The following is a 14583-nucleotide window of genomic DNA, read 5'->3' on the forward strand; positions in this document are numbered from 1 at the left end:
TCTCCACTAATTCTAAATCCATTGCTCGTTTTTTAAACATAGTCTATTTCTATTTATTACATTTAAACAATTTGGAAATGAAAGATGTGATCATTTATAAAAAAGGAAATTACATATAAGGCTAATTTTAAAAATCATAAGGTGGGTTATTATGCAATGCTAAATTTTTAGAATTTATAAAAATTCTAGAATTTAGAATAAAAATACATCTGACCATTGTTATGGATTGACTGTGTCCCCTCAAATTCATATGATGGTATTTGGGGGTGGGGCCTTTGGGAGGATATTAGGTTTAGATGAGGTTACTAAGATGGAGCTTCCCATGACGGGATTAGTGCCCTTTTAAGAGAGAGCCCCTTCTCTCCCTGTCGTGTGAGGACACAGTGGGAAGGCAACCAGCCATTCTTTAAGCCAAGAGAGACCTTCCTAGGAACTGAATTTATCAGCACCTTCATTTTGAATTTCCTGGCATCCAGAACTATGAGAAGTAAACACCTGTTGTTTAAGACACTTAGTCTGTAGAATTTTGTTATAGCGGCCCAAGCTAACACAACCAGCAATTAATATAAAAGTACCCTTTTATTGAGAGGTAAGACAAGTGTATTTACAATATTCAATTGTTAGATCATATAATCTGTGAGACTTTTTAAAGCAGCAGTATTTCAGGAATTACAATTTGTAAGGGGAAAAGAAAAACATTCCAAATAGGTTTCTGTTACAGAAAATACATTTGAACAATGCCAGAAACACTTAAGGCTAAGTAGTATTAGAGCTTTTCCTCCATCTTTATAGCAATAATCAAAGTATTTTGTCACAAAGACAGAAGACTAACTTTGGAAAGGAAGAAACATGATGGACAGTGCTTTCTGTCCAAAGATGACTATGTTTAAAAGTAAAGCCTCATCAATGGTTCAGTCCCAATGCTGCCAAGCAGTCCCAAACTCACATTTGAGATAAACTATGGACTCATTTAAAACTGAAAACTGCTCCAAGCCTCTCAGTCTTACTAAAGATTGGGAGATGATCACATCCTCTACGTCCTTCTGTCTAATAATGCTTTCTGAAATATGATTGTTGAAAAAGAGAGCTCCACTACAGTGCAAAGAATATTTTGATAGAAATTCATGTCTACAAAGGAGTTAAATAATACAGATGTTCCTTATATTAACAGATACTGTTCTTGCTCTAAAAAGGTAGAATGATCTAGCCACTGTAATAATAATCTGGGTCAGTCAAAAATATGTATAACAGAGTCCTACAGGGCAACTTGTATAAGTCAGTCCCCCAAGTATGTATTTATCTGACACTCTCCAAATGAGGATATTACTTCTTTGAAGAACATTAGACACAGCACTAGGTTTCTTATTATTCCATGAACTATTGAGGTAGGAGTCTCATTTTGTCCATATCATCTATTTTCACAGATTATGTTGTAAGTCAAATGCCAGTACCAAAGAGACAGTAATCCACAAGACTGAACCATTACACTAATAAACACCAAGTCTTTCCTTCTTTAGATGAGCAAGGCTACGGCTTCTCTGTGCATCAAGAGATTTAACGAAAAATCACATAGGCTGTAATATATTTTGTAGACACGTTTGTAAATAAAAATCACAAATTTCAATTCTGATTTTATGCATTAAAAAAAGAGTAAATAATACAATCATTAGTGGTAAAACAAACAGTACAATGGCTGTTGAAATGTTTTCCTACATCTACCAAAAGGGTGCCACCTTGGAAAACTACTAAAGAAGAAACCACCGTTTCCTACTGCCTGTCAAGCAGCAATAGTAGAGAAAACAACACATCATTTTTGTAGTGTCATGTTTTTTCAGGACTATAGCCAGTTTAATTGAATAAAATAACTGTAGCATGTGAACTCAGATATTCTCTCCATGAACTCAGGATGAAGAGTGATCATATGAAGTACATATTATGCATTTCATTTTTAAGTTGTGAAAAAGATGACAATAAGGGAAAACTTGGCTTATGTGAATAGCTTTTAAAAAATAGTATAAGTTTAGCCTTTGAACACATTACACCTTAAACATCGCCAGTAGTTAGGTTTATAAAAAGCAGTTAATTTATAAAAAGCAAAATAAACCATTGCTAAAATTTAAAAAATAAGAGAACTGTATCATGACATGGAAAAATCCACTTGGTTTGCATTACTTATTATCTTAAATAAAAGACTATTCAATGAAACAAGCTAAGTAACAGACTCTTTCATGGGCAAGAATGCTTTTTGTTAAATGCTAACATGTTATGAAAAATACAGTTGCTCAGGTGAGAGTCCCAAGAAGTATGAGGATTTCAAAAGTGTGGTGCTGAATGAAAAAGTGCTGAGTCAGCTACAACTTAGAAACTACAAGCTAGTAAAGAATGACCTTTGCATATTCCAACAAAGAATATCTAGTTCAGATTTTCATCTGGCTTTAAAAGATTAAGATTCAAAGGAACCAAAAAAGGTTTATTTTAACCATATTATTTACCAAAAATAATAATAATAAAAAAAGTGATTCATACATTGACACTGGGTTTTCCTGGTTTTAATATATTAAAATGACATAATCCAATCTAACTCATGCATCACCTTCAGAGACACAGTGCAACTGGAAATATTTCTGCCGTTGCAGTGCACATTTCTAAAAAGCACATACCTACAGGTGCTCTTGCATCTTCAAAATAAAAAGAAAAGAAACACGCGCTACAGTTCTCTAAGGATGGCTGTGTTTCGCACATTGTGGAAAAACAATAAAAATCTCCTTCAGGAGTTTCCATATGCATTGTAACACAGATTTCGTCTCCTTCGGTTTGCTTGCTGACTTCTTAGATCACTTGATTAGAAGCCTGTGTTCACTGCTTCTTTGCTAACTGCTGTTGGTACTTTGTAGGCTATACGTTTTAAATGTCTGTAAAGAACATAACAAGCTATTTCATGTAATTTAATTTTGTGCTGAATATTCTTCAAAGGATTTTTATAAATAATACAATATTTTAAATGAGTCTTCAATTCACTTGTTGTTATACCATATTGTTGCTTTCTCCAACTTTATCTACAAACTGCAAGAAGAAAAACAGATAATTAAAAGAAAGCCTAGAGTATTATAAAACATATCAACTTTAAATGTTGATTAAAAAACCCAGCTTTCTAAGAGTTGTGGAAATTCAAGGTATGACTGACAATGATTAATCCAATACTACTCACCACCATCCTTTGACAACTAAATGTGTAGTAAAATTTTTGTTTTCTGTAAGTTGTTTTTGCATGACATGTTATATACATGACTTTAAGGGTGCAACATGAGAAATGCAACACAATGAATAAAAAAGTGGATAAAATGAAGTTAACAGTGCTAACTTAACAACAACAACAACAAAAAACCAAAAAAAAAAAAAAACACAATAAAAAGCTAAATGTCAGCCATTCATGCATTAATGACCCCAATAAGATATTTCAACTGACCATTATTGTGGATCTCTTCTGGGCCTATGTAGTCTTTGAACAAACAGATTTAACTCCATTAAGTTCAATAATTAACAACAGCTATTGACTAAAAATACTTTAAATGTGTATTCTGGACTTCAGACTGAAAGTGGCAATGGCATTAAAAATAGACTTAATGATGCAAGCATAAATTGATAATTACGGAACATAAGTTTTAACACACATTAATGCAAGTGGTTATTTACTTTGGTTACTCCACCCCAAATATAAAGCAATTGGGCTTTCTTCAGCATTCCCGATGGTGATGCAAACAAATGTTGAAACAAAGTAAGTAGTGGAGATATTAAAAGTTACATAACCCAAGTGGCTATAATACTTTAAAAATCTAGCAACCACCAACCCTTTCTTTCATGTCACTATTCATACTTTTACTTAAAACATTTATTATAAAGAAGTAATAGTATTAGGAAACATAATTGACATTCTAGGTATACACAACATTGACTACTGCATGAGTTTGGAGATTAATGCAAATGAGATCAGGATATACCCCTATAAGCCTAGGTTCCAATACTTTATAGTATCACAAATAGGTGACTGTCACACTGAAACTAAAAGCTGCTCTCAAAACAAAGATTCATTAGAATTTTAAGGTAAATTTAGGTGGAGAGAAAGTGCAACATTCTCTCTCCCAAGGTAACTTCAAATATGTAGGTTATCTGGGCTCTAAGTTTCTGACTCTAAAACTGATTTGACAATGGAAATGAGATTAGGCTTATAGTGGTACCTATTCTTAGTGGGTAAGCCATCCTTTAGCTCTTTGAGAATTCAATACATGCTATGGACTATCTCTCTAGAAATATCGACACATACCTGTAAACAACTGTAAGAGGCTAATGACCCACCCTGGAGAAAAAGATTTGACAAGACTGTTCTAACTATGGACAGAGTTGGGAACAGAATTTTAGCATCTGACTCCCAGTATCACAATGCTCTATTTAACTGTTTGAATGCACCTCATTTGGTGATATAGTACATGAGAGGGAATATTTGTAAGAAATAATGGTGTTCTTTTATATTGCTGCTTCTAAAATTAGAGATCATAAAAAAATTAACTGAAAAGCGTCTTTTTTTTTTTTTTTGAACTGAAAAGTGTCTTGAACTCTCAAAGAGGAAGGTGGCATAGCATACCAACCCAAGTTGCATGAAAATAATAGAGAACAATATTAAAAATGGATACAGCGAAGCCAAATTTCAGTTTTTATAGGTTTGGCAATGATTACTTTCTCTAATATTCATGGTAACCGTGATTTATGGGATGCAACCATTTATCTCATAATAAAAAACTTACCAATTATGTATCAACTCTTCAATTTCCTAAGAGAGCATCAATGAGCATTTATTCTGATGGTTTAAAAAAATATATTGCCAAATCTATGATTACTTACTGATCTAATTCCAGGTAAATTCAAGAGTGATCCAAGGACTGGCACTCTTCTAATAAAGCCAACAACCACAGGAAAGAAGCCCCTGGGAGAGGGAAGAAAAATTCTTAGAAGGAACACATTCTTTATTACCAAAACTGACCATTAGCCATGTAAAACTAAAGAATTCTTTTAAAATTTTGAATGTTTTAAAGATGTCCGAATTCAATTAACACTTCTTACTTCTCCCTGGATTTGATCCCTTCCTTAATTGTGTTTCTATAGCAATCTGTAGGTACATCTATAATGGCATTACAATTATATCCCACTGGTATCTTTACAGTTTATGTCCCAGATTAAAAACGAGAGATTCTCTAAAGCAGATTCAGCACTTAATTCATTTTTATGTCTCCTGGGGGCAATATGGCACTTGGCAGGTAGAAGACAAATGATATACCTTTCTTGAATAAATAATTAAACTGACTTACTTAAAAGTTATCTTCTCACACTGCATGCTTTTATTTACTTGGGAAGTAGCATTTGTAAAATATTAACTCATCAAAACCTCTCACAATGTATTTGTTCCAAAATTTTCTAAGGAGTTCCCTGGTGGCTCAGTGGGTTAAGGGTCCAGTGTTGTCACTTCTGTGACTCAAGTCACTGCCATGGTGCAGGTTTGATTGCTGCCCCAGGAACTTCCATGTGCCATGGGTATGGCAAAAAAAAAAAAAAAAAAAAAGAAAAAAAAAAGAAAGAAATCTTAAGTATATTGGAGTTCCTGCTGTGGCACAATGAGATCGACAGCATCTTGGGAGCCTGGGGTGTGGACTGAATCCCTGGCCCAGCACAGTGGGTTAAGGATCTGGCACTGCCAGAACTGTGGCTTAAGTCACAACTGTGGCTCGGATCTGATCCCTGGCCTGGGAACTCCATATGCCTCGGGGTGGCTGGAAGAGGAAAAAAACCAAACAACTCAATTTTCTAATAACTATATGCACTAAAGGAAGTGTCATCAAGTGGCAATAACTGTGCAGCGTCAGGGTCTATGTATTAAAATGCTGGACTGGAGTTCTTTTGTGGTGCAGCCAGTTAAGGATCCAGCTCGGGCTGCTGCTGTGGTGGGGGTTTGATCTCTAGCCTGGGAACTTCCACATGCTGTGGGTGTGCCCCCCCCAAATGCTGGACCTATGTATTTTTCTATCATTGTTTAGTTGATAAAAATAGCACACATAAAGAGAGTGGCTTAAAATGCCAAAAAAAGGAATTTTATTACATTGAAAATACTGTAGGAGACATGTTTATACCCTTACATAAGCAATCACCTACAACTGATAAACATATTTGGGTTTCCGTTATTCGACACAATGGTTTATTGAAAGACAAAAAATAAAATAAAATGGTTGCCTTACCGGAATAAGAGAAAGAATCCATAAATTTCGAAGATCATGCCTATCAAAGGCCAACCGATAAGGACTACAAATACACCACCCAGGAAAAATCCTGTAGCTTTCATTTTATGTTTTTGGAAGAAGAATCTGAATGTTCTTTCTAAACCAATTACAAAAGCCAAGCCAGCCACAAATAAAACCTAGAAGAGAAAGAAACGCAACATAGAAAAAATAGTTAAACACACTGCATACATTTAAAGAGTAAGGTTAAAGCTAAATCTAATTAAAAAGTAGGACATGTGGCTTTTAATGTGGGCAAATGGCCAGAGAAAACTACAATGCACAGCAAGAGGCAGAACCATGTTAAAGCTGCAGCTGTTTTCCATTCTTTTCAGTCCTCTTCTATCTTGATTATATGAAGAAAAGAAAAAGCAAGATTAGGTATTACCCACAGGCGTCTGCATCTGCAGTGGTTTCCCTGGGTTTAGCTAGATGGTGATGGCTTAGTTAAGCACCAAGATGAGCAGCAAGGCTAAAGAGGGAAGGTGCCTAGAAATATGTCAACCGAAGGCACTGCTGGTTCTGAAAACTTTATCGGGGGCATAGGAGTTCCTATGGATGGAAGAAAAACTGACATGGCCCAGATGATAGTAGAAACCATGCAAAGCCAGCAAGAAGACCCTAGCTTTATTAGTTCCAGGAATCTGGTAGCTTTATTAATTCCAAAAATAAAATATAGCCATGTGTTCTCAAATAGTCTTATATTTTGTATGTTTTCAGATAATGGATAAGCTTGAGTTTTCCAAGGTTTTATTCCCATATATTTATTCCCACATATTTGCCTTTCTTCATTTTTTTAAATTAAGCCTAACAGTAAGCTTCACATTCTGAGATACCAATGCTGTTTATATTATTGTTTATTAAAACACAAATTTTGAACAACTCTGTTATCCTTTGTATTTTCCAACATACAGTTAAAAGCCCAATGTTACTATAAAATATTCAAAGATATTTACTTGTTATTCAGTAACTTCACTGCCCTTTTAGAAGGGTTATCATCTATTTCTAGAACTCTTGCACAGCCTTCACATGGCGACAACAGATTACACATTCCAAATAAACAATATATACATCTTTCTTAGGTCAATTACTAATAGAGACTTTTTTTTAAGGTTTAAGTGTTTTTTAAAAAATCTGTTCATTTTATGCTATTGAAGCAAATGTTAAATCTCAGCTGTTTAAAGTCAAAACATATTTAACACATTTACCAAGATATGGGGCTATCAAGTCATCTATTTTGAATGCCTATTTAAAGGCAGTCTTGATTTAATCTATTGTAAACCACATACCAAATACTTGACAGAACAGTTATGGAATTAGAAAACTGCACTAAATGTTTACCTTTTATTTAAACAGAAAGCTGAGAGCTTTCATTCCTGATGGAAACAGAGAATGTGTGATGAGACTCTTCACATGAGTAGTGAATTATTTCCACCCGTTTTTTGTTTGTTTGTTTGTTTTTGCTTTTTAGGGCTGCGTGTGTGGCATATGGAAGTTCCCAGGTTAGGGGTTGAATTGGAGCTGGCCTACACCATCCTACAACACACCCACAGGAACTTGGGATCCAAGCCATGTCTGCGACCTATACCACAGCTCACGGCAATGTCAGATCCCTAACCCACTGAGCAAGGCCAGGGACTGAAACCCCCGTCCTCATGGATACCAGCTGGATCCATTACCACTGAGCCACAACAGGAACTCCCACCCCCCAGCTTAACAGCAGGCAATAATTCATTTGTAGTTACAATTTCCTTATGAATTTAGTTAAATATATATTGAAAAACTCACATTTCCAATAGCCAGTAGTGCTTTGTCAAAAAAGAGAATCATTCCAAAAAACAGGAAAAACACTCCAAATCCTGTTAATCCCATTCCAATTTCTGCAATATAAGTTATATGGTTAAAGGCAGAGAAAAATTAAAGTTACATTAAGTTCCCTTTAAACTAACTAAAAAAAACCTTCAGCTTCTCTTTTGTCTGATATAAGGAAACAGGACCACAACACTGCAGGTTAACTTTATAATGACATTCATTAAGATCTACTACAACAAATTAACATCAGCAAATCACCCCCCCTACCCCAATTTTTTTGGTCATGCCCAAGGCTTGGTTGAACCCAAGCCACAGCAGTGACCCTAGCTGCTACCATGACAATGCTGGATCCTTAACCTGCTGTGCCACAAGGGAACTCCCATCCCACATTTAAAATATGAATGGAAATTTCTAAGCCTTATAAGAGAGAGAGAGCACATTTCTCACAAATATACCCATAATAGAGAAAGATAAATCAGGATTCTAAACCTTTGGTTGTATATTTTTTCCCTCCCTAGAATCCTCCTGGCATTAGACATAGTATATGGGTTTACTTTTGCTCTTTGTCTCCTTTCATAGTCCACAACTAGTATTCATATGCACAATATCTGCAGTTCCTTCTCTCTCCTCTTAAAATGAATTCCTTCCTTAACTCACTAGAAATGCTACTGGAGGTCAGCACAATACACTTCGCTTGATTACACACTGATTCTCACAAGGGCAAGAGCAGAGATTTTGAGGATCAAGTGGCTGTCACCTCAAAAGTCAATTTTCAGAGGGTTAGGCATCACCTTGAACTTCTTGATGACTTATTATGGATTTAGCGTCTACATATTTATCTCAGCTATGAATCCATTTTCATATTTAGTCTAAGAATCCTAAACTCACTTCTCTAATATTTCAAACAGTGACCTAATATAAATATTCTGGATTTTCACTTTTTCATTCAAAAACAAAGAACTGTCAGTCAACTCCCAGATGCCAGGAACTGTTTGTTCTAGGTAGTGAGTATAAAGTGATGGAGAAAGTATAAGCATTTAATCCTATATTCATCCTTTGTATCAAACTAATAATTCTATTGCAGTAATGCTCTCTAGACTTACCTTTAAGTCTGAAACGTCTTAACTTTCTAAGATTACAATTGTACTGTTTTGTTAATGTTATAAAGCACAATCCACTGAATTACTTCCTTGATCATTTTGTTTTGTTTTGAGGAAACAGTCATCAGTTCTTACTTTACCTAGCAGCACTATCTGCATAAAACAATGAGAGAAGAAACTACCAAGTTTTTGAAAACACAACTTTAAATACACAATTGTGATTTTGGATCTGTTACTTAACTTTTTTTGCCACGGCTCTAGAAAGCTAAAATCAAGGTCATGGCTACTTAAAAATTCAAGCCATGCTAAATGTTCTGATGAGGTGAAAATTTATATCACATGCCTTTTTTGACATCCTTTACCTCCTCAACTTACAGTAACTTCTGCCTTCCCTTCCAGCTACCATTTCCTCCAAAAGTTAGTCTAAAAGAGTTCAGGCCCCTGTCCAAAACTACACTGCTAAGTGTATTCCAGACATAAATTCCTATGAAAACTGGAGGCTCTTACTTTCACGCCTAAATGCCTTAACAGACTTTAACAAAATAACTGTGGACGTCACATAATTTCCTAGAGCAAGTCAAATTCCATTAAATAATTATTTGGTAGTTAGGACCCAATCATTGGCAGCTGACTTATTTAAATATGACTCACTTCTACCTTTTCACAAATTTTCCCAATGATTATATAAACATTTTGAGATGTTTGTTCCTCATAAAGGAACTTATATGGCAATTCAGCTACTTCATATTGAGAATTTACCATGAACTGGCCATTATGAGGGGCTTTACATACCTTACAGAACATAATTTTCCCAATGCTATGGCAAGGTAGGTACCAGTACATCTCTTTATAGATGGAGAAAACGAAGGTTGAGAGAATTGACCTAATTTGTCTAAAGCCACACTTGTGGTGAAGTGCTGGAATTCAGGTCTATTCAAATCCAAAGTCGGTGTGCTTAACCATCATGACACACTGCTGCCCAGAGGATTTTTTTTCCCCACAGGTTAAATACGATTTGGTTAAATGAAACTCAAGGGCATCTGGAGTATGCTGAACTTCTGAGCAATTTAGGTGATTCAAGTTTAACCTAAGTAGCTTGTTACTAACATGACTAAGTAGATGTTGGGAGAACTATTAAAAATGGACTGCAGTGAAAAAGGTCAATGTCTGTATATGGTTTTACGTTTAACAAAACACGTATACAAATTCATCATAATTCCTTTAACAAAACTGTGAGGGAAAAGTAGTACTGGCCCCATGTTTCATGTGGGCAACTAAAGACTCAGAGAGATTAGTAATTTACCCTTGATCATGGAATCAGCAAGTGTGTGTGTGTGTGTGTGTGTGTGTGTGTGAAAGACTCAGAGAGATTAGTAATTTACCCTTGATCATGGAATCAGCAAGTGTGTGTGTGTGTGTGCATGTGCGTGTGTTGTGGCGGTGGTGTGGAATCAGGCTAGAATTCAAAATCCAGTCTTCAGGCTCCAAAGCTGACAAGGATAACATGGGAACCAAAATATTTCTACTTACTTTATCCAATGTAGTCCAGCAAGAAAGGGTTGCCTGTAACATTTTGTTTGTAGCTGACACTAGCATGTTATTCCCAAACAATCCCTGATCTGAATGGGTCAAAAGTCTCAAACTGGCCTTCACTGGCTCCCCTCCAGAATTCTGCTCTTCCCTATGCCTGTATACTTATAAGCCCTCTGTATATTAAAGCCCTAGTTAGAGCTGCCACCTCACCACCAGAATCATACTCAGTAATATAAACTTATCCTCCTCTTGTGCACTATCAAACTTCCATTCCCCTTGCCCGTATGTGTGCATGCATGTGCATGCAGGACATTTTTAAAAGAACAATCTGATAAAAGCAATCTAATACAACAAAGTTATCTAAAACCAAAAGCTAACTGTAGAAGTTTCTTGAGGCGGGATATTCTTAATCCAGTGACAGTCACTATTAGCATTTTGATATCTTACTTAAGACATTTTAAGGCAGACTTTTTTTTTTTTTTTTTACTATACCCTTTCAAAAAGAGAAAATGTCTGAATAAAGAATTCAACTGAATATCATGGTAGAATTTCAGGCAATGTGACATAATGAAGTAAAGATTTAGAGGCAGCACAGGAACTACTCCACTCCATCCTCCTCAATAAATCTAGAGAGTTTTTTGAGGGGTGAGGTGGGGTGGGGAGTGCTAATATGGAGTCCCTTAAAACAATCATGAACTGCTATTCACTCTGATTAATACTTCTCATCCTCTCCCAGAGTCAGGAACCCAGAATAATCTTAGCAAATCATGTGAATGATGGCCAATTTCTATAGCTAAACACACACACACAAACACTACTTGAAATCATCCAAATAGCTTTCGGTTGCCTAATCATTTTCTGTTCTAATCCACTGTCTTATCAAAAAAACATTTGGCAAATGAGCACCAAAGAGTATAATTTCATCTTTCTCATCAAGTAAATGAAGTGAGGAGAATGCTTCCTATCCTGCCATATTCCAACCCAACCCCCTTGTTCTAGTTTTTAGAAGGATGTACATCTGGCACTTGTTCCTATAAGACTTCAATAGAAAAGAATCCCTAAGAAAAGGAAAAAAATGTATATATATAACTGTGTCACTTTGCTGTACAGCAGAAATTGGCACAACATTGTCAATTAACTATATTTATTTATTCTTTTCTATTTCTTATGGTTTTTTTTTGTCTTTTTTTTTTAGGGCCACATTTGCACATAAGGAGGTTCCCAGGCTAGGGGTCTAATCAGAGCTGTTGCTGTCCACCTATGCCACAGTCACAGCAATGCCAGATCTGAGCCACGTCTAAGACCTACACCACAGCTCACAGCAATGCCAGATCCTTAACCTAATGAGCGAGGCCAGGGATTGAACCTACAACTTCATGGTTCCTAGTCTTATTCGTTTCCGCTTCTCCATGATGGGAACTCCAATCAACTATACTTTAATTTAAAAAATTATAAAATAAAAAAATAGAAGAGAATCCCTATGCACAGGATAAGTAATTCATATTTTAATTCATGTAATAATCATAGACTCAGGAGAATTAGCTGTTAGGAAAACTATACAGAGATTAAGTACATCTTCTGAGTAATTAGTAGAATTAGAAATGCATTCTATCAATTTATGTATACAGTTCTACTAAATTCCTTGGACTTTATTTTTTTGTCTTTTTAGGGCCACGCTTGTGGTATATGGAGGTTCCTGGACGAGGGGTCTAATTGGCGCTGTAGTTGCAGGCCTGTGCCACAGCCACAGCAACATGGGATCTGAGCCACATCTGCAACCTACACCACAGCTCACTGCAACGTGCCAGATCCTTAACCCACTGAGCGAGGCCAGGGATCAAACATTCGATCTCATGGATGCTAGGCAGACTAATTTCTGCTGAGCCACAATGGGAACTGCCCTTGGGCAGCTTTAAATTCTGGTTTTAACTGAGAGGAACAGAGCACTGTGTATCATAAATAAAAATAGGTTGTGACTATCCTACATAATCTCTCTCAAAAAAATCAATGCATAGTTTCTACAGGATAAGTACTTACTGTTCCAACAATTTTTGCTATGAAAGAATTTCATCATTCTAAGATAGATTTTAAATAAAGTTTATCAAGTCCTCTTAGATGCTAGTAGGGTATGGTGAAAAGAACAAAGGTTTTTGAGCCAGCATACCTAGAATCAACTCTTGTTTCTGTCATGTATGATTATACACTGAATTTCTTTTGAGCTTCCTTTAATTTATAAGAGACATTATTCTTTGCCTTATAGGGTTTTTATAAGAATTAAGGACAATGATTTATATTAAAGCACATGGTAAACTGAAATAAGATGCTTTTAAACAATTTTATATGACTGCTAGTTTTATTTTAACAGTAATTAAAAAAGAGTCACACACCCCCAAAAAAGAAGCCCTCACAAACAAAAAAGTACTATACTTGTATTTTCTTTGATCAGAACAGGTAGACCAAAATGGGCACCCAAGGTGCAGACTCAGTCCAACCTGAGAAAGTGAGGGAGAGTGATTGGGGAGGCACCTTGTGCAGGAGATACTAGAAGATGCATGAAGTTCAAGTTAGCCATAACTTGAATCCAAACCTTACCGACTCCACTTTAAAAGAGAGCATTTTGAAATGAAATTCTATTGTTATTTCAACGGACTGTTTAATTCTTAAAATCTTTATAATTCAAGTTATACAGAATAAGAAAAAAAGGCGTGGCAGATAAAACAAAGTGAGATAAAAAGCTCCTCATGACCATTAAAAGATAGGAAACACAGGGTTGGCAGATATGTAAATGCAAAATTACTAAGATACACAGGTTAGAAAAGTCTAACTCTTCTAGTTAAAAAAAGAAAAAAGAAAAAACAGCAGTGTAATCCTAGATATAAAATAGGCCTGGAGAACTCTGTGGCCGGTAGAAAGAGATGCTGAAATAATAAAACATGCCACAAAACAATATACAATATTAATGAAAGAAATCGTCTAACTCATCACAAAGTTTACTACCGGGGAGACATCAGCCGGTAGAAAAGTGAAGTCATTTTACAAGATTTTTAAAAGGCGGCTTCCAGTGGTGGCACAAGGCAAATACTCAAAATATTTAAGCGTAAGCACATTTTCAAAAAGAGCCTACCATAGGTGACATTTAAAACACGGCCTCCCAAACAACCAGCAGTAACTTGTAGAAGACCCCACGTGTGTCATGTGCAGAAGTGTCTTCAAGAGTGGGCCGCGGGCACCACGCATCAAACTTTCTCTCGCGGCCGTCCGCGGGAACAAAGCGCCCATCTCCCTGGGAGTAAGTGCGGCGCGACCCTGGCGCGAGACTGACGCTCGCCAAAAGCTCCCCCTCCCCAGCGCGGGCATCTCCCCAGACTCCACTGACTCTCTGGCCCAGGCCAGGTTCACCAGTATAAGTGCAACCCTCGGCGCCTCCAGGCAGCTCTCCAGCTGCCCGCAGTCCTAGCTCAGTCTCCAGGCCGCCGCCCCAGTCGCGTAGCTTCATTCATTAACACCGGCGGGCGGGCGGGGGGGCGGGAGGACGACACCCAGCCTGAGCAAAGGGTGTGAGGGGCTCGAGGCGGGGGTTCCGGGGCAATTGCTTACTCTGGGTGTCCGTTAAGGAGATCATGGCTGCAGGGGTGAGGGCGGCGGCGATAGCACCTCGGGGCGGCCAGGGTGTGAAGCGGAGTCGGAGAAAAGAAGCCGGGAAGCAGCCCAGGCAAGAGCCGCCACGTCTTCCGGAAACACGCAGCCGCCTCCACCCCAGCTTCAAGGCTGCTTTCCATTGGCTAAAACCGCTCCCAAGATCGACCAATAATAAATTG

The 14583-nt window shown here is 37.0% G+C and overlaps 1 protein-coding gene across 1 annotated transcript; it reads right to left on the reverse strand.

Moving 5' to 3' along the window:
- Positions 1-560: 560 nt before the first annotated feature.
- Positions 561-14515, reverse strand: GOLT1B (golgi transport 1B). Its single transcript, XM_047787434.1, has 5 exons — positions 14363-14515; positions 8109-8200; positions 6282-6460; positions 4897-4978; positions 561-3063 (listed from the first exon to the last, which is right to left on the reverse strand). Exons 1-5 carry the CDS (start codon positions 14385-14387, stop codon positions 3025-3027), a joined length of 417 nt encoding a protein of 138 aa, XP_047643390.1. The 5' UTR covers positions 14388-14515; the 3' UTR covers positions 561-3024.
- Positions 14516-14583: the final 68 nt, after the last annotated feature.

The sequence above is a fragment of the Phacochoerus africanus genome, chromosome 7, assembly GCF_016906955.1.
Source record: "Phacochoerus africanus isolate WHEZ1 chromosome 7, ROS_Pafr_v1, whole genome shotgun sequence".
NCBI classification, from domain to species: Eukaryota; Metazoa; Chordata; class Mammalia; order Artiodactyla; family Suidae; genus Phacochoerus; species Phacochoerus africanus.